The 26263-nt window shown below is 38.9% G+C and overlaps 1 protein-coding gene across 8 annotated transcripts in view; it reads left to right on the top strand.

Annotated features, from left to right (window-relative positions):
* Positions 1-26263, top strand: part of TRPM6 (transient receptor potential cation channel subfamily M member 6) — a 114709-nt gene that overhangs the window by 59207 nt on the left and 29239 nt on the right. For all 8 annotated transcript variants that reach the window (XM_017892762.1, XM_017892764.1, XM_017892766.1 and 5 more), the window contains 7 exons: positions 776-969; positions 5041-5173; positions 13727-14871; positions 15073-15185; positions 21488-21605; positions 24518-24609; positions 26143-26201. In XM_017892762.1, coding sequence (XP_017748251.1) covers positions 776-969; positions 5041-5173; positions 13727-14871; positions 15073-15185; positions 21488-21605; positions 24518-24609; positions 26143-26201 — 1854 coding nt within the window. The remainder of the gene's footprint in view (positions 1-775; positions 970-5040; positions 5174-13726; positions 14872-15072; positions 15186-21487; positions 21606-24517; positions 24610-26142; positions 26202-26263) is intronic.

Raw genomic sequence — 26263 nt, 5'->3', positions numbered from 1 at the left:
AAAAAAGAAACTAAATTTTGTTAGTCTATGCACAATATTAAGATGGACATTTTACTGTGTTCCTCTTATATCATATTATATACTTAAGTAGTTAAGGATGATCTATTGTTTCAGAATAACTGTAGCCCCAATCATTACCCCCATGACAAGTTCTATAATATCAGTATTCACCGTTCTATCTCCATGTTACAGCTACAAAGTGACCTACCAATAAGGAGTTACTTTTATTGTAAAGTTAATCTAAATAATTTGTCTGGATTTTCATAGAAGCTCTGCTTTTTGATTTAAGATGAATTGATTCTTCTTCCATTTCTTCATTTACAGTATTCTGTTTGAGTGTTTTAACTGGGATTTTTCTAGCAGTTCTCACATTTGACATTAGATAGATGATACAGAGGAACATTAAATCTGTTTCCCATAAACGATGAATTATGGACTGAAAAAGAGCTTTTATGTGAGAAGAGATGGTGACTTGAGAATAGTGTTGAGTTCCAGAACGGATTTTCTGTTCATTACACTGAAAATGTTGACATTTTCTTTTCTGATTGTAATGTCTGCCTTTTGCCTGTTATTCTGATTAGCATGTTTGATTGTAGAAGGTAGCTAATATATTTTGTTTGGTGGAAGAAGAATCGTAAACACAGTGGATAGTATTTGTATTGGGTAACTGCCAGTAATGTCAGGTGAACCAATCATAAATGCTGGAAAATATAGAATCTGTTACCTTTCAAGACTTCATATTAAAACATTGTCCTTCCCTTACTTCATCTTACAGCAACGTTTACTTAGATATGGAATCCATTTCAAATAACCTGTGGAAATACAACCGCTATCGCTATATCATGACGTATCTGGAGAAGCCCTGGCTGCCCCCACCTCTCATCCTGCTGAGCCACGTGGGCCTTCTCCTCCGCCGCCTGTGCTCTCATCGAGCTCCTCACGACCAAGAAGAAGGTGACGTTGGATTAAGTAAGTTGTTCTGTGTGAGGCAGGAGGAAGAGAGCAAAAAGTAGAGATTCAAGGCGAAGATGCACCGGAGTATTATAAGTTAAGTTCAGGGCACTGGGGGGCTCTGGGAGTTCCCTGACAATAGAATATCAGCTGATGCCCTGGGTCTAAGTAAATATATTGACCTCATTATGAGGTCACAGTGCCTTTTGCCAAGATGAACGGATACTTAGAAAGGAATAGGTAGGAGGAGAATCTCTGCTCAATTGTGTAAAGGCTTTAGGTTACATGGAAAACCTGTGTTTTCTTTGCTGACCAGAGAACTCATCAGAATAACTCCTAGAGAGTAGTCATGTGTCCTGTACTGTTCTCCTTGTTGTGGAAGATGGAATTCAGACAGAATGGAGTTACAGAAAGCCTTGGGGTCTGAGAGAAAAGATAAGCAAAGCTGGGCTTAACTTATTAACCGGAGTCATGGTCCTCTGATTCTCTAATCTACTGAGCATGGAGGTGATTCTGAAATGGAAGTTTCTTATTTTCAAGAACCTCAACTCAGAATGTGGTAGTGCATGCCTGTAGTCCTAGCTACTCAGGAGGCTGAGGCACAAGAATTGCTTGAGCTCAGAAGTTTAAAGCTGGGGTGCGCCATGATTGTGCCTGTGAATAGCCACTGCACTTCAGCCTGGGCAACATTGTGAGTCAGGATGCGGAAATAGAGATTCTGACTTCTGTTTTTTCAAAGCATAAGCCTATATATTTTGAGGTTTTCCTAATTCATCTTGTTTAGCCAGATCTTCACTGCATGATGTGACTATCATACTAATTGTTGTCAGAGAACATTGCGTTTGGTGGTTTTACAAATCTTCTGTAGTTCCTATCAAGCAATTCCACAGTTGGTACCAGGCCCATTTCTAGATAGTTCCCAGAAATACAGGAAACAGGCGGCATAAATACACAGTCCTTTTCCCAATTCCTAAATCTGAAATACCTCTGAAAACTGAAAGCCTTTTTTCTTCATAAATTGAGGAAATACTTATTTGGCAAAAAAAAAAAAAGACTGATAAGAATTGATGTGAAGCCATTTATTTTCTTTATTTCTTGGAGTATGAATATTCATTGATGTTGCTGAAGAAAATAGTAATATGTTTGATTTTAGGGATTGCTTTAACCTTAACTAGGGATTTCACTTCATTTATGATATATTCACTATATTAACTTTCTGAAACTAGAAAAGAACAGTTCTGAATTCCAAAATACTCTGGATTCCAGGAGTTTCAGCTAAGGGATAGTGGGTTGTTTATGTGTTTAGGTGGGTCCTTAGGGGGACAGGTCATCCCCTGCAGTATATTATGGGGTTGACAGGGTGATATGCTTTTGCTGGTGGTAGGTGACTCTGTGACGTATTTTTTCTCCTCCTAAGTCACTTTGAAGATTTTTTCTTTTCTTTTTCATACCCCACTCCCTGATCAAGAGATTCAGCCTTTGTACTAAAGCCAGAGCATGACTGAAGTTAACTTGAAGGCTTATAATTATACTGTAAATTTCAGGCTGCTAGTAGAGAGACGTCCCAGGCTTTGGCTGCAGAACCATTGCAACCTAATAGCAGAGTGTGAATTGCTTGATAAATCCTGGAATTGACTAGGATTTGCCCAGACTTCCTAGTACCACATGAAAGAACGTTTCCTGGATTCACCTTGGTCTGTGCTTATAGGATGATTTCATAAAAACTCGAGTAAAGTTTACAATGAATTCACCCTGAGCTTTCTGGAACATTCTTGAATTTTCGTAACATTGCTTCTGATCCTTTATATTGAGGATAAAGACATTTACACAAGGGGCAGCAGTGCCACCTTGCGGACAATTACAGGAAAGCGCCACATACTGTAAGGTGCACCTGTCATTGGAATTACTCTGGATTGTTTGCTCTCAGGGACCCACATAAGGTTCACATCATGACACCTGTGAAGTTTCTTGCTCATGGGAGATTCTTCAATGAAAGAAGACTTTAGAGTTGGGTAGGGGGTGGGAGATACCAAATCTTTTCAGTGTCTGAAAAAATTTTTCCTGCCATTTAAATCAGAAAGCAGTGCATATCTGAGTTGTGAATACATTTTACAGCTGAATAATACTTTTAGCCATGTTTTCAATTTAGAATTAAGATTTTTGTCATTTTTTTCAGAAAATAATGTAACAATTGCATTTTAAATAAATTCTGGAGAACCATGTTAGTTCTTTTTGTCCTAATGTAAGCAAAACCATTCAAGAAAGAGAACTTTCCAATTTAATCCATTTAGCAGCATCATTTCATTTATATATTTCTAAGCATTATAAACTTGCTTAAAAGATGGTATATTATTCTATTAGGCAGGAGTGAAAGCCAAGGTAATAGACCAAATGTGAATGCTGGAGTTTGATGAAGAATTGCGTTAGCCTTATAGTATCACTTAGTAATGTGTCTTTTTAATGAGTTATTTATGATTGTGTCAGAGAAGGTATACAGCCGTGATTGGCCATTGAATGGTAATAATAACATCCCATTCTTCAGTAGAAGGACTTAGTATGCACAAACTCTGTGTAACAAGGTAAAACTTTCTTATACTTACTGGATTAATTTCAACAGACTGCCTTCTAATCTTGCATTTAACCTATTGGTTATTTACTGTCATTGTAATAGCTAAAAGAGTTGGAAGAGAGGTTAATTAGTGAGTACAAATATGCACTTTGATAGAAGAAATAAGACCTAGTGTTCAATAGTTTGGTAGGGTTTTTGTTGTTGTTGTTGTTGTTGTTTTTAGAGACGGGGTTGCCATCTCTGTTGCCCAGGCTGGAGTGCAGTGGAGCGATCTCAGCTCACTGTAACCTCTGCCTCCTGGGTTCAAATGTTTCTCCCACCTCAGCCTCCTGAATAGCTGGGATTATAGGCATGGACCACCACACCCAGCTAATTTTTTTTGTTTGTTTATTTGTTTTAAGGAGCGGAGAGTTTAATAGGCAAATAAGAAGGAGGAAGCTCCCCCATACAGAGACAGAGGGAGGGGGACTCCAAAGCCGAGAAAGGAAACCCCAATTTTGTATTTTGATCGAGGTGGGGTTTCACCATGTTGGCCAGACTGGTCTTGAACTCCTGGTCTAAAGTGATCCACCTGCTTCGGCCTCCCAAAGTGCTGGGATTACAGGCATGAGCCACCATGCCCTGCCATCAGTAGTTTGACTACAGTTAAAATTAATTGATTATACATTTCAAAATAGCTAGAAGAGAATAATTCAAATGTTTCTATCTTAAAGGACAGGTAAATATTTAAGGTGATCTACTTCAGCCTCCTGAGTAACAGTGACTACAGGCTTATGCCACCAATTACCCTGATTTGATTATATGAATGTATCAAATTATCACATGTATCTCGAAAATATGTACGTCTAATATGAATCAATTAAAATTTAATTAATTTTAGAAAGTGTTGGCAGAGAGAAAAGAAGACAATCAGATTCCCCATTTTCATATAAATGCGGTGAATTTTTGTTAAATGCGAAACAGTCCTACCTGTGAAAATATTGAAGAGAAAGAATTCTACATATGAGTCATTTTCAAAGAATGAATAGGAGAGACCCAGGCTAATGTTTCCAGTTCTTTCTTTTCTTTTCCTTTTTTGAGACGGGGTCTCGCTTTGTAGCCCATGCTGGAGTATAGTGGCGTGATCACGGCTCCTGCAGCCTTGACCTCCCAGACTCAAGCCGTCCTCCTTCCTCAACTTCCTGCGTAGCTGGGACCACAGGCACCTAGCTAATTTTTAAATTATTTTGTAGAGAGAGAGTCTGCCTATGTTGTCCAGGCTGGTTTCTAATTCCTGAGCTCAAGGGATCCGCCCCCCTCAGCCTCCTAAAGTGTTGGGATTACAGGTGTGAGCCACTGCGCCCGGCTTCCAGTTGTTTATTGGTGCTGTTTCTGCATTAATATTAGAAATAGTTTGACAAGGTGACAAACTTTTATCACAACAGGCTACTGTTTCTCATTTTCAATACAAGTGGAAGAAAAGCCACTCATGCCCTGAGATGAATAATGATTCTTTCTGTGTTTCATACTTATTTCTATAGAACTCTACCTGAGTAAGGAGGATCTGAAAAAACTGCATGATTTTGAGGAGCAGTGTGTGGAAAAATACTTCCATGAGAAGATGGAAGTTGTGAACTGTAGCTGTGAGGAACGAATCCGAGTGACATCAGAAAGGTAAAATATATAAATCTTTTCCATTCTGAAACCACTACCAAAACGTGATTCCACTAGAATATCTAAAGGAGTAGAAAGATATACTTTCAAATCCCAGAGGTTTGAGTTCTTTATAATTTGAAATATTTAATAACATAGAATATTCATGTAATCAAAGTATATTTATTGAGCATCTACTATATTCCAGGCACTCTTTTGGTTACTAGGAGTAAGTGGTTAATAAGACACAATAATCCTTGTCCTCATGGGACTTACCTTCATACGTGCGTGTGTGTGTGTGTGCATGTGTGTAGGTGGTGAGAGAAATGAAGTGAGTGGAGAACAAAACCTAAGCAAGGAAACACAAAAATAAATTTGTAATTTAATATCAGGCAGTAAAAGAGCTATGAAGAAAAATAAAGTAGTTGGAGAGAATAGGAGGTGATGGTGGTGTGAAATCTAGCGGAGTTGGGGGTTCAGTGGACTGTTTAGATGATCTGGTCCTAGAAGGCCTCTCTGATGGATTGGAGTAGAGGCCTGAAGGAAGTGAGGCAGTGGGGCCAGGCTGGGGCGTCTGGTGGAATAGCGCCTCTGGCGGAAGGAACAGCAAGCGCAGCCACCTGAGGCAGCACGTTGTGTCTGGCCACACGCAGCCAGAGGGGAGGAGGAGGAGGTAGGTGGAGGGTGCTGGTTGGATGGGGAGTCGTGGGGTTCTCAGGGTGTCTGACCGGAGGTTGTTGTGCAATGGAGTTGTCGGCTGCTTCACTGAAGTGGGTGAAGAGAGAATAAGAGAAGCAGAGACTGCAATTACAGGTGGCTTTTGTGAGAAGTGTTACTGTGCAGGGAAGCATGATGAGGTATGGGGACCTGGTGAGGTTTTTTTTGTTGGATTTTGTTTCATGTGGCGATAAATGAAACAGCATGGTCCTGGAAATGATCTACCAGCAAGGGAGAAACTCAGGAGCACGAGGGAGGAGGCCATGTGCTGAAGAGAAGTCCCTGAGAAACTGGGAAAATGGAGGGTCTCGGCTTTTCCCCAAAGCGGGGGAATGGGACGCGGTATGGCCAGAATAGATGGGAATGCAGACAGGGTTGGGGGGCACCCAGGTCTTGAGGCAAAGTCGTCGACTGGGTGTGCCTGTGGGTGGGATTTTGAGGGGGGCAGGCGGTATGGGGGGCATTCAGAGGTTTGAGGAAAGAGGAGGAGATGTATTGGAGAGAGTGAACATATTAGGAAGCTATAATGTGATCTGAGTTACTGTGGATTTATTACGAATTGTGGGTGCATGGCATTGTGTGAAAATACGGAAGGCTACATGAGATGAAATGCACTTTTTTAAAACACAGAATTGTTCTTGTAAATGGAAGCAAATTGACAGAAGTTAAATGTGTTCCTTCATTTTTGAACATACATGGAACTGACTATGACCTATTATACCTAATTATACATGTTTTTTTCTGATGTGTGTATATCAGATAGAAAGATGTGAATCCTTAAATATGGCTTTACTTAAACTGAATCACATGAAGAACTTTCTAAATGGTTCACGATGGGCATAAGTCGTGTTTATATAAACCTGGACTTCTCTCTTGGTACCATATTTATATAAATCTGTGTTTCTGTGCCTGACTGAATTTCAGATCAAATTTAATATTGAGAAAAAATTGAGTATCAAAGTTTGAGCCCACAAAATTTGATTTCACCTACATAATATCTTTAGTCCATAGTTATATGAATTTCTCTTTCCTTCTTCTATACGTTCTGCCCCCCTTTATAGCTATGCTCACTGATTGCAACAGGCAAGCTTGGTTCTCCATTTTGTGTGAAGCATAGACCCATATAAGGAGCTTACGGAGCTGGGATGAAGTCCTACTTCAGGCACTTACTAGTTATGTGGACATGGGCAAATTTACCGAACCCCTTTGAGTCTTGGTTTTCTTTTTTCTTTACTTTCTTTTTTGAGACGGAGTCTCACTCTGTCGCCAGGCTGGAGTGCAGTGGCGTGATCTTGGCTCACTGCAACCTCTGCCTCCCAGGTTCAAGTGAGTCTCCTGCCTCAGCCTCCCAAGTAACTGGGATTACAGGTGTGCGCCACCACACCCGGCTAATTTTTTGCATTTTTAGTAGAAACGGGATTTCACGGTGTTAGCCAGGATGCTCTCGATCTCCTGACCCGCCCATCTCAGCCTCCCAAATGCTGGGATTACAGGCGTAATCCACCGTGCTGGGCCGTTTTCTTATTTATAAAATAGACATGGAGGCCGGGCAAGGTGGCCCACTCCTGTAATCCCAACACTTTTGGAGGCCAAGGCAGGTGAATCCCTTGACATCAGGAGCTCAAAACTAGCCTGGCCAACGTGGCAAAACCCCGTCTCTACTAAAAATACAAAGAAAATTAGCTGGGTGTGGTGGCACATGCCTGTAGTCCCAGCTACTCAGGAGGCTGAGGCAGGACAATCGCTTGAACCCAGGAGGCGGAGGTTGCAGTGAGCTGAAATCGCACCACTGCACTCCAGCCTGGGCAAGAGAACGAGACTGTGTCTCAAACAAACAAACAAACAAACCATGGAAATAGCCCTACCTCTTAGAAATGTTGTGATGATTAAATGAGCTAATATAGATGAACTGTGTGGCAGAGTGCTGACTCATAGAAAGGGTACAATGAAAGTTATCTGTTATTAAGTAAAAATGGGCCTCTCAAAATTGTGAGTATAATTTCTTTTTAAATACAAATTCCCCTCCAACCCTTAAGGAAAGGGGAATGAACAGATAAGATTATGAACTGGGATAAGTTTATGGAGAGCTGGTTACTCTAAACTATAAACTAAGGAAGGATTTTAGGTGGTCAGAGATATGGACGGATTTACCTTCAGTAATGGTGTGGATTTGAGGGGTCCGAATGGGAACCAGGAAGACCATTTGAGAGAACAGTGCAGCACACTGATGTGTCCACAGCCTTGCCAATGTTGGTGGTGGTGGGATTGAAAGGAAGGGGTGGATATGACATTTAGAAAGAACAATTCATTAGGCATGTTACAGATCAGATGTGGAGCTAAGGGAGAGCATAGAGTCCACAACGACTTTCAGACCAGAGTGGGGTAATCAGGTAAAAGCTGGCACCACCGAGATAAAGAAGGCACAGGAGGTATGAGGAGAAAGCAATGAGGTTTAGATTTCTTGAGCTGAGATTCTTGTAGTATATTTAGCCAGAGATGTTCAGGAGGCTTTGGATGTGTGCATCTGAAGGCCCTGGGGAGCATTTGCACTAGTGGAGGAGCTCATCTGCTTATTGGGACAGTCAACTGTAGGAGTCACCTGCCTTCTGTAGGAAACTAAAAGTATGACAGAGGAAGCGATTATGCCCAGGAAGCAAGAGTGAGGGAACCTAGTGAGCTGAGAGTTAAATCCCGGGAGGCGCCAACACCTGTAATGGGCAAAGAAAGAGAAACTCATGAAGAAGACCATAAATAACCATTCAGAGGAGTATAAAGAGAACTAGAAGAAGGTGGTATCACAAGCTAAGCGAGCACAGAGTGAAAATTGAGAACCAGACATTTATAAACCAGTAATTCAATGATAAAATCCTAAAAACATTAACCATCATAAAGCATTGTATTTCTCTTGGATTCTTTTCTTGGGATTTGAGTAGAGGGTTAGAAGTTAAATGGATATGTACCTTCTGAAAATTATGGGTATTTCCAAGAGGTTTAGAATTTGGTTATGAAGCTCTAATTTATTATTATTATTATTATTTTAGGTAGAGTCTTGCTCTGTCGCCCAGGCTGATATACAGTGGAGTGATCAGAGCTCATGCAGTCTTGAACTCCTGGGCTCAAACGATCCTCCTGCCTCAGCCTTCCAAGTAGCTAGGACTATAGGCACATGCTACCACACTGAGCTAATTTTTAATTTTTTCATTTTTGTAGAGGCAGGGTCTTGCTAATGCTGCCCAGGCTGGTCTTGAACTCCTGGCCTCAAGCAACCCATCTGCCTCAGTCTCCCAAAGTGCTGGGATTACAGGCATGAGTTACTGCATCTGAGCCTGCAGCTCTAATTAAACTTCAAAATGCAATCCATTTTCCCTCTTGATGAAGCTATCTCAGTGGCACTGTTTTTATACTGTCATCTTTGTTGGGGTCATTTGTGGGGACCTCATAAATGAGGTATGGGAAAGAGGGGAGAATATTTCCTGAGGTAACTAAGCAATGGTGTGAAGAGGGAGGGGAAGAAGATTCGGTGGATTTTGCATGTTAGCCTACCTCTGAAGAAGAGATTGCTATATCCTCCTAGAATCAAGTGAGTTGTGGCAGTGGAGGAAGAGAACATAACGAGGCTGTTTTAAATCTTACTTTCCCTATTTGGGACTCTAACTTCTTTTTTGATCCTAGTAGTTAAGTCAGCTTTTCCCTTTCTCTGTTCTGTGGAGTAAGATGCTTTTAGGTATTTTTCCACATTAAGCATGTCTTGGTACATTATATTTGGGAAATACTGTGGTTTTAAAAAGTATAAACACTGTAACATAATGTGCATTGTAATTCGTCAGTACAGAGTTATAGCTTAAGCAGGTCCTACCACTATATGACCATGAAACCTTACTGAGGAACATCTGTGACACCTCCCAGCATGGGAATTGTTGGTGTAGTTCATGTAGTACTTCATGGTACTCTCGGAATCCCCAAAAGATTTTGCCTAGATCCTAGGTGAGTTGCTGAGAGGTACCAGAAGGCGGTGGTCAATGCCACTGAATATGGAGTCGGCCTGTCTGGGTTTGATGCCTGATGTTTTCATGGGCCACGTGACTCTGGCTATGTGACCTAACCCTTTTTTTTTTTTTTTTTTTTAGACAGAGTTTCGCTCTTGTTGCCCAGGCTGGAGTGCAAATGGCATGATCTCAGCTCATTGCAACCTCTGCCGCCTGGGTTCAGGTGATTCTCCTGCCTCAGCCTCCCCTGTAGCTGGGATTACAGGTGCCTGGCACCATGCCCGGCTAATTTTTTTTTTTTTTTGTAGAGACGAGGGTTCACCATATTGGCCAGGCTGGTCTTGAACTCCTGACCTTAGATGATCCACCTGCCTCAGCCTCCCAAAGTGCTGGGATTACAGGCATGAGCCACCGTGCCTGGCCGACCCAAGCTCTTTTCTATGAAAGGATAATAGTAATGCCTACCTTATAGATTTGTTACATGGATTAAATAAAATAGTTCAGGTAGATCTTTATAAAATGCTTGGCTCATAGTGAGCACTCAGTGAATATGGTGATTTTCATGATGACTGTAATTGTACTTCCTGTTATCTCATTTTAAGGCATCTTGCCTAAAGGCCCATAATAAAACAATTACCATTCTCATCTTTCTTCCATCTTCCTCGTACCTTGCATGGGAGAAACTAAAATTATAAATTTTATGTGTCAGAATGACTGCAAGACTAGATTAAATTAATGTCACTAGTGGTCCAGCAATATAATCAAAATCTGTTTCACAGGACATCAAGTTTTAGAAATTAAGTACCTATAAAAGCAAGGGACCTGATTTGAGGGTGACCAGGTTATTTGTCTAACAGGTTTCTATTGTAGCGTGTTACCTGTGGCTGTGAATAGTTGCTGGTTTCTATTGTATCATTCGATGTGACTGCTGCTAATGGAACTTAATGAGTCTCCATTACTGGTGTTCAGATTGTACTGTTTTTGAATTAGATGAAACAGTGCACTGGATGGAGAGGCTCTAATTAAGCATATTTGGAAGGGAGTATACATATATTTTGTGCTGTTTCCCACATCATCCTTGCCAGTTCTAATTTTGCAGATTCCAGAAGGTCAGGAAGCATTTGTTAAGCCTCTATTGAGTTATAGAAGTTGAATTCTATAGCAGAAGCAAGAAAAAGAGGGTTCTACTCACATAGAATATAATAAAATGGAAGATACCACTCTTTTATTCTTTAATTTCTATTTACAAAGGTCCCAGAAAGAGGAAGTGGAAAATCTTTCAATCCCTGTGACTTGAGATGTGTTCTAAAGATGGGAAGTCTAACACTATTTTGGGAAGTACTTGTTACAGCTGAGTGTTAAACTCTTCATGGCATAATCACGACTTCTCCCTGCCCCCACATAAGAGCAGGAATCATTTTTCATTTCTGCAATGGTCATGTCAGCCATGACACAGTTGGTTACGTTCCTTCCCACGCTGTTTTTTACTTTAATCTTGTTTATCGAAGATTTTCATTATTGAGAAACTGAAACTATACCTCCTCTCCCCAAACAATAGAACAAGGGAAGAAAAGAAAGAAAAAAAGAATGTGATATGCCAGAGTTCTCTGTGAAAATTTTGGCTTTTAAAATTTAGTCTTGTACATATTTCCATTTAAATGATACTATTTTGTATCCTGTTTTTTTTCCGCTCTTACAAATCAAAATATTTTCTCCAATTAATGATATATACTTTGTAAATATATTTTAACTGTTGTTTCTGAATTAAACATTTTATACCAATTTTAAAAACATAATGCCGAACATAGTAGACATCCCCAGCCCTGCCTCTAGCACCAGAAATAGCCTTATAAAATAATTATCAACAATGTGAGTATGATTTTTAAAGGCTACATAATATTCTGTCTCATAATATAACAAATATCTGTCTGTTTTAGCATGGTAAGATTACATTTCCTTTATATTTATTGTGTCCCTGTATTCCATCCTTGCTATCACGGAGTTGTTTCACTTCTTCTTTTTTAAATAAAATGAATGCTGTTATGATATAGATGAACTCATTATTATCTTAATTTTCATCTCTGATTGCCTAATGAGGTTGACTATTTTACTGGGTTTCCTTACCTTTTGTATTTTATCTTTTCATCTGTTCGTGTCCTTGGGAGTCTTGGTAATTTTTTTTCCCTCAATAAATATGGAAGTTTTTGCTTAATCAAGGGATATCAATGCCTCATCAAATTTATTAGAATACTAGTTTTCCAATTTATTTTGTTTTAAACTTTTGTATTCTATTTTGCATACAAGTTTCTTTTTATGTAATCAACTCATACATGTTGTAATTTATTCTGTTGCTAGTGAAGTTTAGATAGCTGCATTAGTTTCCCAGGGCTGCTGCAGCAAAATACCAAAAACTGGGTGTCTTAGAATAACAGAACTTTATTGTCTCATACTTCTGAAAGCTAGAAGTCCAAAATCAAGGTGTCGCTATCCTTCCTTGCCTCTTCTAGCTTCTGGTGTTTGCTGGCAACCATGGGTGTTCCTTGGCTTGTAGATGCATCACTCCAGTCATATGGCCATTTTATCCCTGTGTGTCTTCACATCGTCTTCCTTCTGTGTGTGTCCATGTCAGAATTTCACATTATAAGGACGCTAGTCATACTGGATTAGGGTTCAGCCTGATTATCACATTTTAACTTGATTACTCTATCAATATCTGATTTCCAAATCAGGTCACATTCTATGGTTCTGGGGTTAAGGCTTCAACATATCCTTTCTGGGGGATACAAAACCAACCTCATCCATATACAGAGATAATTACAAGGAAATGTACAGACATATAGTAACCATCTCTCAATTAAATTAATTTTTACTTTTTTTTTTTTTTTTTTTTTGAGATGGAGTCTTTTTCTGTCACCCAGGCTGGAGTGCAGTGGCATGATCTGGGCTCACTGCAACCTCCGCCTCAGTCTCCTGAGTAGCAGGGATTATAGGTGCCCGCCACCATGCCAAGCTAATTTTTGTATTTTTAGTAGAGATGGGGTTTCACCATGTTGGCCAGGCTGGTCACAAACTCTTGACTTCAAGTGATCCACCCGCCTCCCACAGTGCTGGGATTATAGGCCTGAGCCATTGCACCTGGACTAATTGTTACATTTAATTCAATTTGCTTGCAACTTATATTTACATTTGAATAGGTGAAGATGCCTTGTGTTGCTTTTACATGAATCAGTGACTGAACCTCATAAACTTCGGTTAAAGTATTCAAACAACTTTAAAATTTGCATTAGGCTTTTCTGAATATAGGTCTTCTAAAATGGATTTTGTTTGAAACTTGGGAAGCCTGTTTGAACAGTAGAGTTAGAGATTTTTTTTTTTAATTTTAAAGATCCGTGTTTTTTTCTTCTTAATTGCATATTTGATTATTGATTCTGTTTCTATCATTCTTCTTTCTTCCTCAGGATCTCCTATACACATTAAAATTGTACAATGCTTGCTATTAGGAAGTATTCAAGTGTTTGTTATGTAAATGAATAAATATATTAATGAATAAAAATGGGATGATTGATTACAATTGAAGGAATCATTAGCTGGAACTGGAAATGTGGTTCTGAAATATTAAAAAGAAAGAAGGGCTAGAAATGTAGATTTGTGATTTGTCCTCTCCTATGGGTAGTAGTGGGCATTATAGGAGTGTATGAGATCACCTGAGATGAGAGTTATGTATTAGGGGAAGAAGAAGGCAAAAGACAGACTTAACCTAGGGAAGCAGCTGAGACTCAGGAGCCATTTAAGGATGGAAGTAGGGTAGGAAGAGAGCAAATTCCCACTGGCTTAATGTGCTTGTTGGTTTTCTCCCTCCCTTCACCACTAGGGTTACAGAGATGTACTTCCAATTGAAAGAAATGAATGAAAAGGTGTCTTTTATAAAGGACTCCTTACTGTCTTTGGATAGCCAGGTGGGACACCTGCAGGATCTCTCTGCCCTGACTGTGGATACCCTAAAAGTCCTTTCTGCTGTTGACACCTTGCAAGAGGATGAGGCTCTCCTGGCCAAGAGAAAGCATTCCACTTGCAAAAAACTTCCCCACAGCTGGAGCAATGTCATCTGTGCAGAGGTTCTAGGCAGCATGGAGATCGCTGGAGAGAAGAAATACCAGTATTATAGCATGCCCTCTTCTTTGCTGAGGAGCCTGGCTGGAGGCCGGCATCCCCCAAGAGTGCAGAGTGGGGCACTTCTTGAGATTACAGACAGTAAAAGAGAGGCTGCAAATGTAAGAAATGACCAGGAAAAGCAAAAAACAGAAAGTAGTATAGTGGCTTCTGGGGTGTCACCTAACAAGCAAACACACTCAAAGTATGGCCAATTTCTTCTGGTCCCTTCTAATCTAAAGCGAGTTCCTTTTTTAGCAGAAACTGTCTTGCCTCTATCCAGACCCTCTGTGGAAGCAGATACAGATGTGCTGGCAAATGAACAGGACATCCATACTGAGGTTCTTGTTCATCTGACTGGGCAGACCCCAGTTGTCTCTGACCAGGCATCAGTGGATGAACCCAAGGAACAGCACGAGCCAATTGCTCACTTAGTGGATGGACAAGACAAGTCGGAGCAAGTGCTACCCACTTTGAGTTGCACACCTGAACCCATGACAGTAACCTCCCCTCTTTCCCAAGCCAAGATCATGCAAACTGGAGGTGGATATGTAAACTGGGCATTTTCAGAAGGCGATGAAACTGGTGTGTTTAGCATCAAGAAAAAATGGCAAACCTCCTTGCCCTTCACTTGTGACAGTGATTCCGCTTGGAGTGAACAGCACCAGAAGCAGACCCAGGGCAACTCCCTATCTGATAACTCAATGAGATTGGCCCAGAATAGTGAATACTCAGAGGTGGGACCATGGCTTCAGCCAAACACATCCTTTTGGATCAATCCTCTCCGCAGAGACAGGCCCTTCGCTAGGAGTCATAGCTTTAGATTCCATAAGGAGGAGAAATTGTTGAAGATCTGTAAGATTAAAAGTAAGGAATAAACATTAAAAAAAACAGCATTAAGTCCTTTGATTGCTTACCAGTTTTTTTTTTTTTTTTTTTTTTTTTTTTATCTATGATATGACTCTTAACCACATTGTCATTCTCCCTGTTCTGTCAGCTTTTTCTGTAAAACAAAATGGCCCCTCCTTACTGTTGTCAACTTTCTCATGTAGACCATTTCCCTTACAGATCTTTCAAGCTCTTCAGAAATAGGGCAGGGAGCATGGGTCAAAGCAAAAATGCTAATCAAAGACAGGAGACTGTCAAAGAAAAAGAAGAATACTCAAGGACTCCAGGTGCCAGTAAGTGTACTGTTATTCCATCTTTTAGGTTTTGAGCAGTCAAGGTAGTGGTCTTAGTTTGATTTATCTTTATTGTAAAGTGTCATCTACACAAAATAACATTGTATTGAAAGGTTTGAAGATATAATTTGTTCCTCTTTTTAAGAGATGGGGTCTTGCTATGTTGTCCAGGCTGGTCTTGAACATCTGGGCACAATTAATCCTTCCACCTCAGCCTTCCAAGTAACTGGGACTACAGGTGTACACAATCACACCCAGATATAAATTTAAGAGTCATTAGAGTGGATATACTGCAATTTATTTATCTGCTAACATGTTGAAGGACATTTGGGTTGTTTTCAATTTTTGGCTCTTCCAAAAAAACTATCATGAACATTTGTGTACAAGTCTTTTTGTGGACATATGTTTTAATTTCTCCTTGGTAAAATACTTAGGAATGGAATGTCAGAGTCATATGGTAAGTGTTTTTTAATTTTTGAAGAAACTTCCAAACTGCTTTCCAAGGTAATCATAATATTTTACATGCCCACCAGTAATTTGTGAGCATTTCAGCTGTTCCAGATCCTCACTGTCTTAGTTTGTTTTGTGTTGCTATAATAGAAAGCCAAGACTGCGTGGTTAATAAAGAAAAGAAGTTTATTTCTTACAGTTCTGGAGGCTGGGTAGTCCAAGGTGGAGGGAACACATCTGGTAGGGACTTCTTGCTGGTAGAGACTCTCTGCAGAATCCTAGGTGGCACATGGTGAGGGGGGCTCCTGAGAGAGCCAAACAGGCTTTTATAACAGATCCATTGTCATGATAAATAACCCATCCCCTCCATAATCCATTAACTCATGAATGAATTAATCTATTCGTGAGCCAGAGCCCTCATGATCCAGTCACCTCTTAAAGGCTCCGTCTCTTAATATGATTACACTGGGAATTAAGTTTTAACATGAGTTTTGGAAGGAAAAAACATTCAAATCATGGCAGTCACCAGTTCAGCATACTCAATCTTTTAAATTTTAGCCATATTAGTGAATGTGTAGTGGTATCTCATGGTACGATTTCATTTGTATTTTCATAGTGACAAATGCTACTAGACATCTTTTCATGTGTTTATTTGCTTTCTGTACATTCTTGCATTGCTTAATGATGGGGATACTTTCTGAGAAAGGTGTCATTAGGTGATTTCATCATGGCACAAACATCATGGAATGTACTTACACAAACCTAGATGGTCTAAGCTACCACATGCCTAGGCTGTACCATGTAGCCTTTTGCTCCTAGGTTATTAACTTGTACAGCATGTTACTGTACTGAACACTTTAGGTAATTGTAACGCAATGATATTTGTGTATCTAAGCGTATCTAAACATAGAAAGAGTCAGTAAAAGTACAGTATAAAATATAAAAATTGGTACACCTGTATAGGGCACTTACTTGCAGGACTTGAAGGTTGCTCTAGGAGTGTCAGTGAGTGAGCGGTGAGTGAATGCAAAGGCCTAGGACATTACTGTACACTACTGTAGACTTTATAAACACTGTACACTTAGGCTACACTAAATTTATAAAAAAACAAAATGTGCTACGATGTTATCACAGCTGTAGTGTCACTAGGTGACAGGCATTTTTCAGTTCTGTTATAATCTTATAGGACTACCATTGTATTAGTGGTCTGTCGTTGGCTGAAGTACCGTTATGAGGGGCATGGCAGTATATCTTTTTTGGTGACGTGTTTGTTCAGATCTTTGCCCATTTAAAAAATTGGGTTGTTGTCTTATTATAAAGTTGTGAGCATTTAAAAATATATGTTCAAATCCTTTTTTGAGTAGACGTTTTTGCAAATATTTTGTCTCAGTGGTTTGCCTTTTAATTTTCGTAAATGTCCTTTGAAGCCATATTTTTTTTTGATGAAGTGTTTGGTTCTTTTCTGTTATAGTCTGTGATTTTTGTATCACATTTAAAATATTTTTGCCAGGATCACTAAGACTTATTCTCATGTTTTCTTCTAGGAATTGTATAGTTTTAGCTCTTGCATGTAGGTCTATAGTCTATTTTGAGGTAATTTTTGTATATGAAGATAGCTAAGAGTTGAGTTTCTTCTGTCCTCTTTCTTTCTTGAATATGAATATCAAAATTTTCTACTACTTTTGGTAAAAGATATCTTTTCAATTCTGTTCTTGACCATATTAACAATAATAGAAGATATCTTTTCTCTATTGAGTTGCCTTGACATCTTTGTCAAAAATTAGTTGACCATATAGATCACAATATGTATGGATCAATTTCTATCTCTATGCCAATATTATCCTATTTTGAATACAACTTTATGATAATTTTTGAGTCATATATTAAAGGTCAATTTTTTTCTTTTTCAAGAAGTTTGGCTATTTTGTGTTCGTTGCATTTCCTTATAAATTTAGAATCAGCTTGTCAATTTTTATAGAGAAGTGGGCTAGGATTATGAATGGAATTGCCATAAATGTGTATGTCAATGTCGGGAAAGTTGACATCTTAACAATAATGAATCTTCTGATTCACGAACATGATATATTTCTCCATTTAGGTCTTCTTTGATTTCTTGAAGTAATATTTTATAGTTTTTAGAGTACAGATCTTGCACATGTTTTGTTAAATGCATCCCTATTTCATATTTTTGATTTTATTATAACTGTAATTAGTTAATAGTTTTAATATCTGATTATTTGTTTATGGTATACGGAAGTTTTTTGATACTGGTCTTATATTTTGCAACCTTGATAAGCTTCCTTACTTGAGTAGTTTTTGTGTAACTTTTTAAGAATTTTCTATATACATGACCATGTCATGTACAAACATAGATAGTTTTACTTCTTCCTTTCAATCTGGACACGTTGTATTTCTTTTTCTTGCCTGATTACACTGACCAGAACCTCTGGTATGATATTGACTACAAGTGATAAAAGCAGATATCTTTTCCTGTATCTGTTCTTCGGGGAAAAGCATTTAGTCCTTTACTATTAAGAATGAGGTGAGTTACAGGTTTTTCTATAGATGCGCTTTATTAGGCTGAAAACTTTCCTTCTGTTTTAGTTTTCAGAGAATTTTTATCATTCATGGATATAAGCCTTTGTCAAATGCTTTTTCTGTATCTACTTAGGTGATTAGATACTTCTCCTTTTGATTGTGTTATTTTATAGTGAATTTCATTAATTAATTTTATAATGTTAGAATTCTTAGAATATTAAATTACCTTGCTGGGATGAATCCCACTTGGTCATGATTTTTTTTTTTTCATATTGTTTCATTTTGCTAAACTTTTCATTAGTTTTTTTGCATCAATTATTGAGGGATAGTTGTCTTTAGTTCACTTTTATTGTAATATCTTTGTCTGGTTTTGGTGTCAGGATGATGCTTGGTTTACTTAGTGAGTTGGGAGGTATTCCCTCCTCTTCAGTTTTCTGGGTGAATTTGTAAGGAATTGATATTATTTCAGTCTGAAGTATTCGGTAGAATTAACCAATGAAACCATCTTTGTGGGAAAGCTTTTAACTACAAATTCAGTTTCTGTAATAGATAATAGAGCTATTTAGGTTATGTAATTCTTCTTGAATGAGCTTTTTGTGTGTGTGTCAAAGAATTTATCCATTTTGTTTAAGTTGTTTACTTTATTGGCATAATGTTCATAATTTTATCTCATTATTCATTTATTGCCTTTGAGATCTGTGGGTAGTGACGTCACTTGTTTTGTTCCTAACATTTTATTTCGTTTAGTCATTTATTTATTTTTGAGATGGAATCTTGCTCTGTCGCCCAGGCTGGAGTGCAATGGCTTGATCTTGGCTCACTGCATCCTCTGCCTCAGGTTCAAGCGATTCTTCCACTTCAGCCTCCCAAGTAGCTGGGATTACAGGTGACTACCACCACGCCTGGCTAATTTTTGTATTTTTAGTAGAGATGGAGTTTGACCATATTGACCAGCCTGCATATTGACCAGCCTGGTCTCGAACTCCTGACCACAGGTGACCTGCCCACCTTGGTTTCCCAAGTGCTGGGATTACGGGGCGAGCCACCATGCTGGCCGGCCCGTTCCTAACATTTTAAATTTGGATTTTCTCTCATTGTTTCATAATCAGTCTGGCTACAGGTTTATCTGTTTTATTGATCATCTCCAAGAACCAGCTCTTGTTTTCACTGATTTTTCTTTGATTCCCTTCCCCGCACGCCACCCCCCCTCCTTTTTTTTTGAGACAGGGTCTTTCTCTGTCGCCCAGGCTGGAGTGCAGTGGTACAATCTCGGCTCACTGCAAACTCTGTCTCCCAGGGTCAAGCAATTCTCTTGCCTCAGCCTCCTGAGTAGCTGGGATTACAGGCCTGTGCCACCACACCCAGCTGATGTTTGTATTTTTAGTAGAGACAGGTTTTCGACACGTTGGCCAGGCTGGCCTCAATTGATCCGCCTGCCTCAGCCTCCCAAAGTGCTGGGATTACAGGCCTGAGCCACCATGCCCAGCCTCTGATTTCTGTTTCATTCATGCTTGCTCTTATCTTTATTATTTCTTTTGTTCTATTTACTTTGGGTTTAACTTTGCTCTTCTCTTTCTAGGTTTTTTTTGTTTGTTTGTTTGTTTTTCAGACAAAGTCTCTCTCTGTCGCGCAGGCTGGAGTGCAGTGGCACGATATTGGCTCACTGCATCCTCCACCTCCCGGGTTCAAGTGATTCTCCTGCCTCAGCCTCCCAAGTAGCTGGGACTATAGGCACACACCACCACGCTCTGCTAGCTTTTGTATTTTCAGTAGAGACGGGGTTTTGCCATTTTGGCCAGGTTAGTCTCGAACTCCTGACCTCAGGTGATCTGCCTGCCTCGGCCTCCCAAAGTACTGAGATTACAGGTGTGAAACACCACGCCTGGCCTCTAGTTTGTTAAGGTAGAAACTTTGGTCATTGATTTGAGACTTCCTTCTTAAATTTTTTTTTCGAGACAGGGTTTCACTCTTGACACAGGCTGGAGTGCAGTTGTCATTTCGGCTCATTGCAACCTCTGTCTCCCAGTCTCAAGTGATCCCCTCACCCCAGCCCCTTGAGTACCTGGCCCACAGGTGTGCCACCACATTCGGCTAATTTTTTTTTTTTTTTTGTAGAGATGGGATTTCTTCATGTTGCCCAGACTGTTTCTTAAACTCCTAAACTCAAGCTATTCACCTGCCTCAGCCTCCCAAAGTGCTGGGATTATAGGTGTGAGCCACTGTGCCCGGCCTTCTTTTCTAATGTAGTCATTTAGTGCTACAAAATTCCCTCTAAGCACTGTTTGAGCTCTTTCCTACAAATTTTGATGTGTTGTTTTTATTTTCATTCAGTGAGTCTTTTTATATGTCATTAGGAAGTTTTAGATCTCAAGTAGCAATTCTGTAAGAATTCATCTTTCATGATCTTAATGCTCTGCCTAATTTAAAAAACTTTTACACTTATTTTTCTAAATAATAATCTGGATGCATTAAAAAAATACCTTAGCCTTTTTTTAGAATGAGAAGCAGAAGCAAAGAGATTAGTATTGAGACAATTATGTAAAAGCACCTTTTAGGGGAGAGATAAGGAAGGCTATTCTTTCAGGGAAAATACCGTGAGTTTCTGCAATCCCAAGAAATATGCACTTAAGCAGATTTATTTTTGGAATAGTTCAAATGTCCAGTGTTCAACTAGAAATTGCAACTAAGTTCAGTAATTCAAGCTTGCATTTATTTATTTATTGCTTTTGAGTTACCAATTTACCCTGTTTGTTCTGCAGCTCAGAAATATGTGGGACAGTCATATTATTGGCTATCTATTGTTTTAGTGATGAAGGAAAAGGGGCTAGAGACATTACGTGATTTTCCCAAATTCACATGGCTTCTAAATGACAGAGCTAGAATTCCAACACAAATTCTTTGGATTCAAATATTTTCTGAAAATATGATATCCTATTAGCAGCATGAGCATCACCTGGGAATTAGAGATTCAAATTCTCCCTCCTTCCAGATCTGTTGCATTAGAGATTCCAGGGGTGGGATCCAGTGACCTGTAGCTTAAACCAGCCACTAAGCCCTGGGTGATGCTGATGTGCACTCAAGATTAAGAACTAAGGTGTGGAGCAGGGGTTCTCAGTCATGACTGCAAAGAGAAATCACGTGGATGCTTGTGTCCTGCTAGCCTAAGTGATGGGATTTGTCAGCACTTCCCAGGCAATTGTAATATGCAGCCAGTGTTAACAGACACTGCCCTTCACCATGGTTCTTCTATTAGTGTGACTCACTGTGCTTTTGGATTAATGTCACTGTGTTCCAACAAGTGTCTTTATCTCCAGATCATAACAGTTAATGCCTGCCCTCAGAGTGAACAATTGAATCCAGAGCCAGGAGAAAACAGCATCTCTGAGGAGTACAGCAAGAACTGGTTCACAGTGTCCAAATGCAGTCAGACAAGTATGTAACGTCTACACTCTTGGATCCCAAAATACCTGGTGGAATTTTCTCAGGGTACAGTCTTTAGACCATTGGCGGTCCCTCCTGTTCTTTCACATGGAGATGAGGGAAAGAGAAGGTAGTTACACTCTGTAAGGAAAATAGATTTTTTTTGCTTTTGATTTTTATGAAAGGGACAAAATTTTATTTGCCTAAAGGACTCCAGAAAAGAAAATTAAGATTTAGATAGTCTCTTGTATTCAAAGCTGTTGAACCTTACTCAGAGTGTTTTATCCAGACAGCATTCATTTAGTCTGATTTATGGATAGGGGATTGTCTAATTTTATAAATTCTTAAAGTACATGTGACACTGAAATTATCTCTTAAGCTTAATAATGGTGCTTGTAGAGGAGAGAAGATGGATCAACCAGCCAAGAATGAATACTGTGGGCTAGGACTGGACAGTGAAATAAGTCTAGACAGGTAAGATGAGGGCAGATTGTGAACAGCAATGATCAGAACTTTGGACTTCTTGCATTAGATAAGAGACCTTTACCAATTTTTAAACAGAAAGGACTAAGTGATTAAGGAGTCATAGGTTTTAAAAATATTTAAAATACTAACCTTAAGGTATAAGTAGACATTGTATTGAAATTTATGCTATCAGACTTTTCTAAAAATTTGCTTGTTCGTATGGTAAATGGTTCTCAACCAAGGGGTAATTTTACACGTTCCCCTCACTTTCCCCATGGGACACTTGGGAATGTCTGGAGATATTTTTGTTTCATAACTAAAATGGGGGGAATGTTTTTGCCACCCAGTGAGTAGAGGACAGGGATACTGTTAAACATCTTACAATGAACTGGAGAGATAAGTCCTCGCGACAATTATCCAGCCCAAAATGTCATTGCTAAGGTGGAGAAACCCTGATTTTATGTTTAAAAATACTCACTTGTCTGTTAAATCACTGAGAATCAAGTGGACTCTAAGCTGAAAGAGACATTTAGAAATTAAATTAGTCAGCACCCCCTCAATTTATAGATTAGCTTGAGAGCTTAATTTGCCTTGACTTTAATCATACCGTTTACTAGAGACCATAAATTTGAATAAATCAAATCCCACACCTAAAGACATGACTCCAGTACCAATTATAAATAGATTCATTTTATTTATAAATGTCATACATTTATATTATATATATTAGGTATTATATTTTTTATAAATAGTATAATTTATGTTTAGGATGTTATATATCATTCTTAAATCATTTAAGTTCTTTCCAATGAATTTCAAACATAGAGAGATGCAAATGACAGGAGGTTTCTGGGAAAGAATCTCATTAAGTCAGATGATCAGACGGGGAGGTAAGGCTAGGGAAATAGGTTGATCCGAGTGCCTGGCTAATCTGAGTGAGTATTGAGGCCCACTGTCTTCCTTGAACCACATTCGGAGTTGGGAACCTTATTTTTTTGAAACGTGTCTGGCTTAATAATTAATTGAAAAAGAATTTAAAAAATAAAAGTTTGTGGATAGGCAGATGCCCTGTCAGGTAGCATTCTCTCTCTCTCTGTTTTTTTTTTTTTTTTTTTAAAGACAGGTTCTGGCTCCATCACCCAAGCTGGAGTATAGTTACGTGATCACAGCTCACTGCAGCCTTGACCTCCTGGGCTCAAGCGATCCTTCCACCTCAGCCTCCCGAGTAGCTGGGACTATAGTGTGTACCACCATGCTTGGCTAATTTTGTTTATTTTTTGTAGAGATGGGGGTCTCGCTATGTCACCCAGGCAGGTCTCAAACTCCTGTCCTCAAGCAATGCTCCTGTCTTGGCTTCCTAAAGTGCTAGGATTACAGGCATGTGCCAGTTACTACACTTGGCCTTCAAATAGTATTTTTTACACTTCTTGTATACTTTTTTTTTTCCCCAGCACAAAATCATTAGGGAAAAATGCAACCGTTATCTCCTATTTTTAGTCAGGACTCCTAGTAAGTATTATTCTCAGAATTAATCCAACCAAGTATTCATTAAATATTTATTATGCATCTACTATATGTAGTAACTCTGTAGGTACCAGCTACAAAAAGAATAACAGTAATCATCCTCATCATCCTTTTAATAAAAGACTAAAATTAAATCTATTTATTTGATGGCATTCCTTTCTTTTTTTTTTTTTTTTTTTTTTTTCTTGAGACAGTCTCACTCTGTTGCCCAGGCTGGAGAGCAGTGGTACAATCTTGGCTCACTGCAACCTCTGCCTCCCGGATTCAAGAGATTCTCTTGCCTCAGCTCCCTGAGTAGCTGGGATTACAGTTATGCGCCACCACACCTGGCTCATTTTTGTATTTTTAGTAGAGACACGGTTTCCCCATGTTGGTCAGGCTGGTCTTAAACTCTTGACCTCAGGTGATCCATCCGCCTTGGCTTCCCAAAGTGTTGGGATTACAGGCATGAGGCACGGCGCCTGGCCTCTATCATTCTTTCGTTGTTGTTCTTTTTAAGTAGCCTACTACGATGTTTGATGCAGTTGCTAAGGAAGGGCTCCTAATTAGACTAGGAATGGAATTAAATTTCATATATTTTAAATAAAGCATGTGCAATAGTGTGCAGGGAGAAGGTAGATATAAAAAATTACTAAAGGTGTTGTCTTATAAGAGGACAGTTTATGGATCGTTTAATTCTCGGCTTCGATAGAGAAGTGTAAGTTGTTATAAATGTGAAAGTAACTATAGAAGAATAGAAGTAGAATATATAGTTTTCAACCTCTTGAGGAAAAAAAGGATAAAGGAAACTTGGTAAAACTTGCTAAAAACAGAAAGAGAAAACTATATCCAAGTTTAAATGAATGTACTGTGTTCAGATTTTTCTATTTGGGAACTGTGATTTGAATGTAACACATTTTCATGTATTTTCTCATCTTTCTCTTCCTCTTTACAAGGTGTTAAACCTTACATACATCAGAAAACGAAAACTAAAGACATTGGGCGATATGCTGTACAAATCAGTGATTACCTAAAGCAGTCTCAAGAGGTAAAAAATGTTTTAGGAGTTAGAAAAACACATTCGAGCATGCAGTGCTTCTCTTGACTACGCCCAGTTTACCTTTATGTCCCTTAATTGGCTCCTACTTTTTATTGACAGTCTGTTTAATCTTTGTTTTGAAGCTATGCTCAGTTGAATTCCTGTTCTATTTTTTCAGTCCCCTCCATGTTATTCTTTCTTTGACATTCTTCTTTATGCAATTTACCTATCCGCTCAGTAACTTATCCTGGGGATGTTTAGCATGAGAGAGAAAGAATTCAGGAGTTTTTGAAACTGTTTTCAAATATATGAAAGTTGTCATGTGGAAGAAAAATAAGCTATTTTCTATACTCTTTTAAGAGGTAGATCTAGAATCAACATATAGAAGCTACTGGGAGACAGATTTCAGCCCAATCTGAGGAGAAATTTTTAGCAATTGGAGCTTTCCAAGCATGGAATGATTTATTTCTGGAAGTAGTGAGTCCCTCACTAGTGCGATCAGTCAAGCATAGGCTGAACAAACCTCTTCGCAGGCATGATGGAGGGGATTCAAGCCTTGCAGGGTAAAGGACCCTTAGTGTTTCTTTAGTGCTGAGATTCTCTGGTTTTGCAGTCTGTTTTCTTGCTGTCTAAAATATGGGCCTTGTTTTGTGCCATCCGCCATGTGGGAAGTGTGAATAATTAGCTTAACCCAAAAAACCTAATTTTAAGTCTTTGAATATTACCTGTTTGAACTTGAGAACTGTTGGGACATGACTGTATACTAACAACCTTAGATATTCTTGTAGGAATAGGATCTGTGAAAGATTTTCAAAGTAAAATGTCAGAATACTTGAGGATAATTGGAAGCAGGGACCTGTGTTCGAATTCTGGCTCTGCCACTTTCTACGTTTCAAAGTCAGTTAACCTACAAGCTTCATTGGCTGTATCTCTAAAGTGGGACTAATGCCATCCTTATGAGATTATTGCTAATGGACAGCAAAAATAACGACTATGAAAAGGCCTACCTAGAGTAATGCCTGGAGTATACTAGGTCTCGGGAAATAATTGAATTTGAGTAGGAAATCAAATGAGATAAATCCAAGGTAATGTTACTGTAAACAATCATCATGACCTGAGATGAGAATCTTTTCATAAGACATAAAAATGTAACGATCCGTGTTGTCTGTCAACTTGTACTTTCATTTGTCTCCATGTCATTAGCTGATTGTGTATGTTCAATCCTCATTAACTGTGTATGTTTAGTCCTGATTTTTCTATGTTTGGTCTGTAAAAAATTTCATATATTACGTTTTCTGTTTGATATCTCCTTAAAGCTAATTTCATTCTATTAAAGTCCATCAACACACTGAGTTCGCTGACATTGCCCTAACGTTATGCATCTTTCTAGCTTGGGTTTAGTATGTTTTTTAAAAGAAGAATATTCAGGTAGATGAAGAAAAAAGAAAGGTTCTCCAAGGAGTGTGTTTGGCAGATCATCCCTAAAAACTTGGGGTGGGATTATGTTGAGCACACATGTAATGACCTTTCCCTTCTGCTTAGGATCTCAGCAAAAACTCTTTGTGGAATTCCAGGAGTTTCAACCTCAATAGGAACTCCCTGTGAGTATTTCTAAATGTTTATCGTTAAGAGTCTTTGGCTTCTCTTTTTTTTTTTTTTTTTT

Source organism: Rhinopithecus bieti, unplaced genomic scaffold, assembly GCF_001698545.2.
Source record: "Rhinopithecus bieti isolate Rb0 unplaced genomic scaffold, ASM169854v2 scaffold_19708, whole genome shotgun sequence".
NCBI classification, from domain to species: domain Eukaryota; kingdom Metazoa; phylum Chordata; class Mammalia; order Primates; family Cercopithecidae; genus Rhinopithecus; species Rhinopithecus bieti.
The sequence above is the reverse complement of the archived record's forward strand: the minus strand, read 5'-3'. Positions and strand labels throughout refer to the sequence as shown.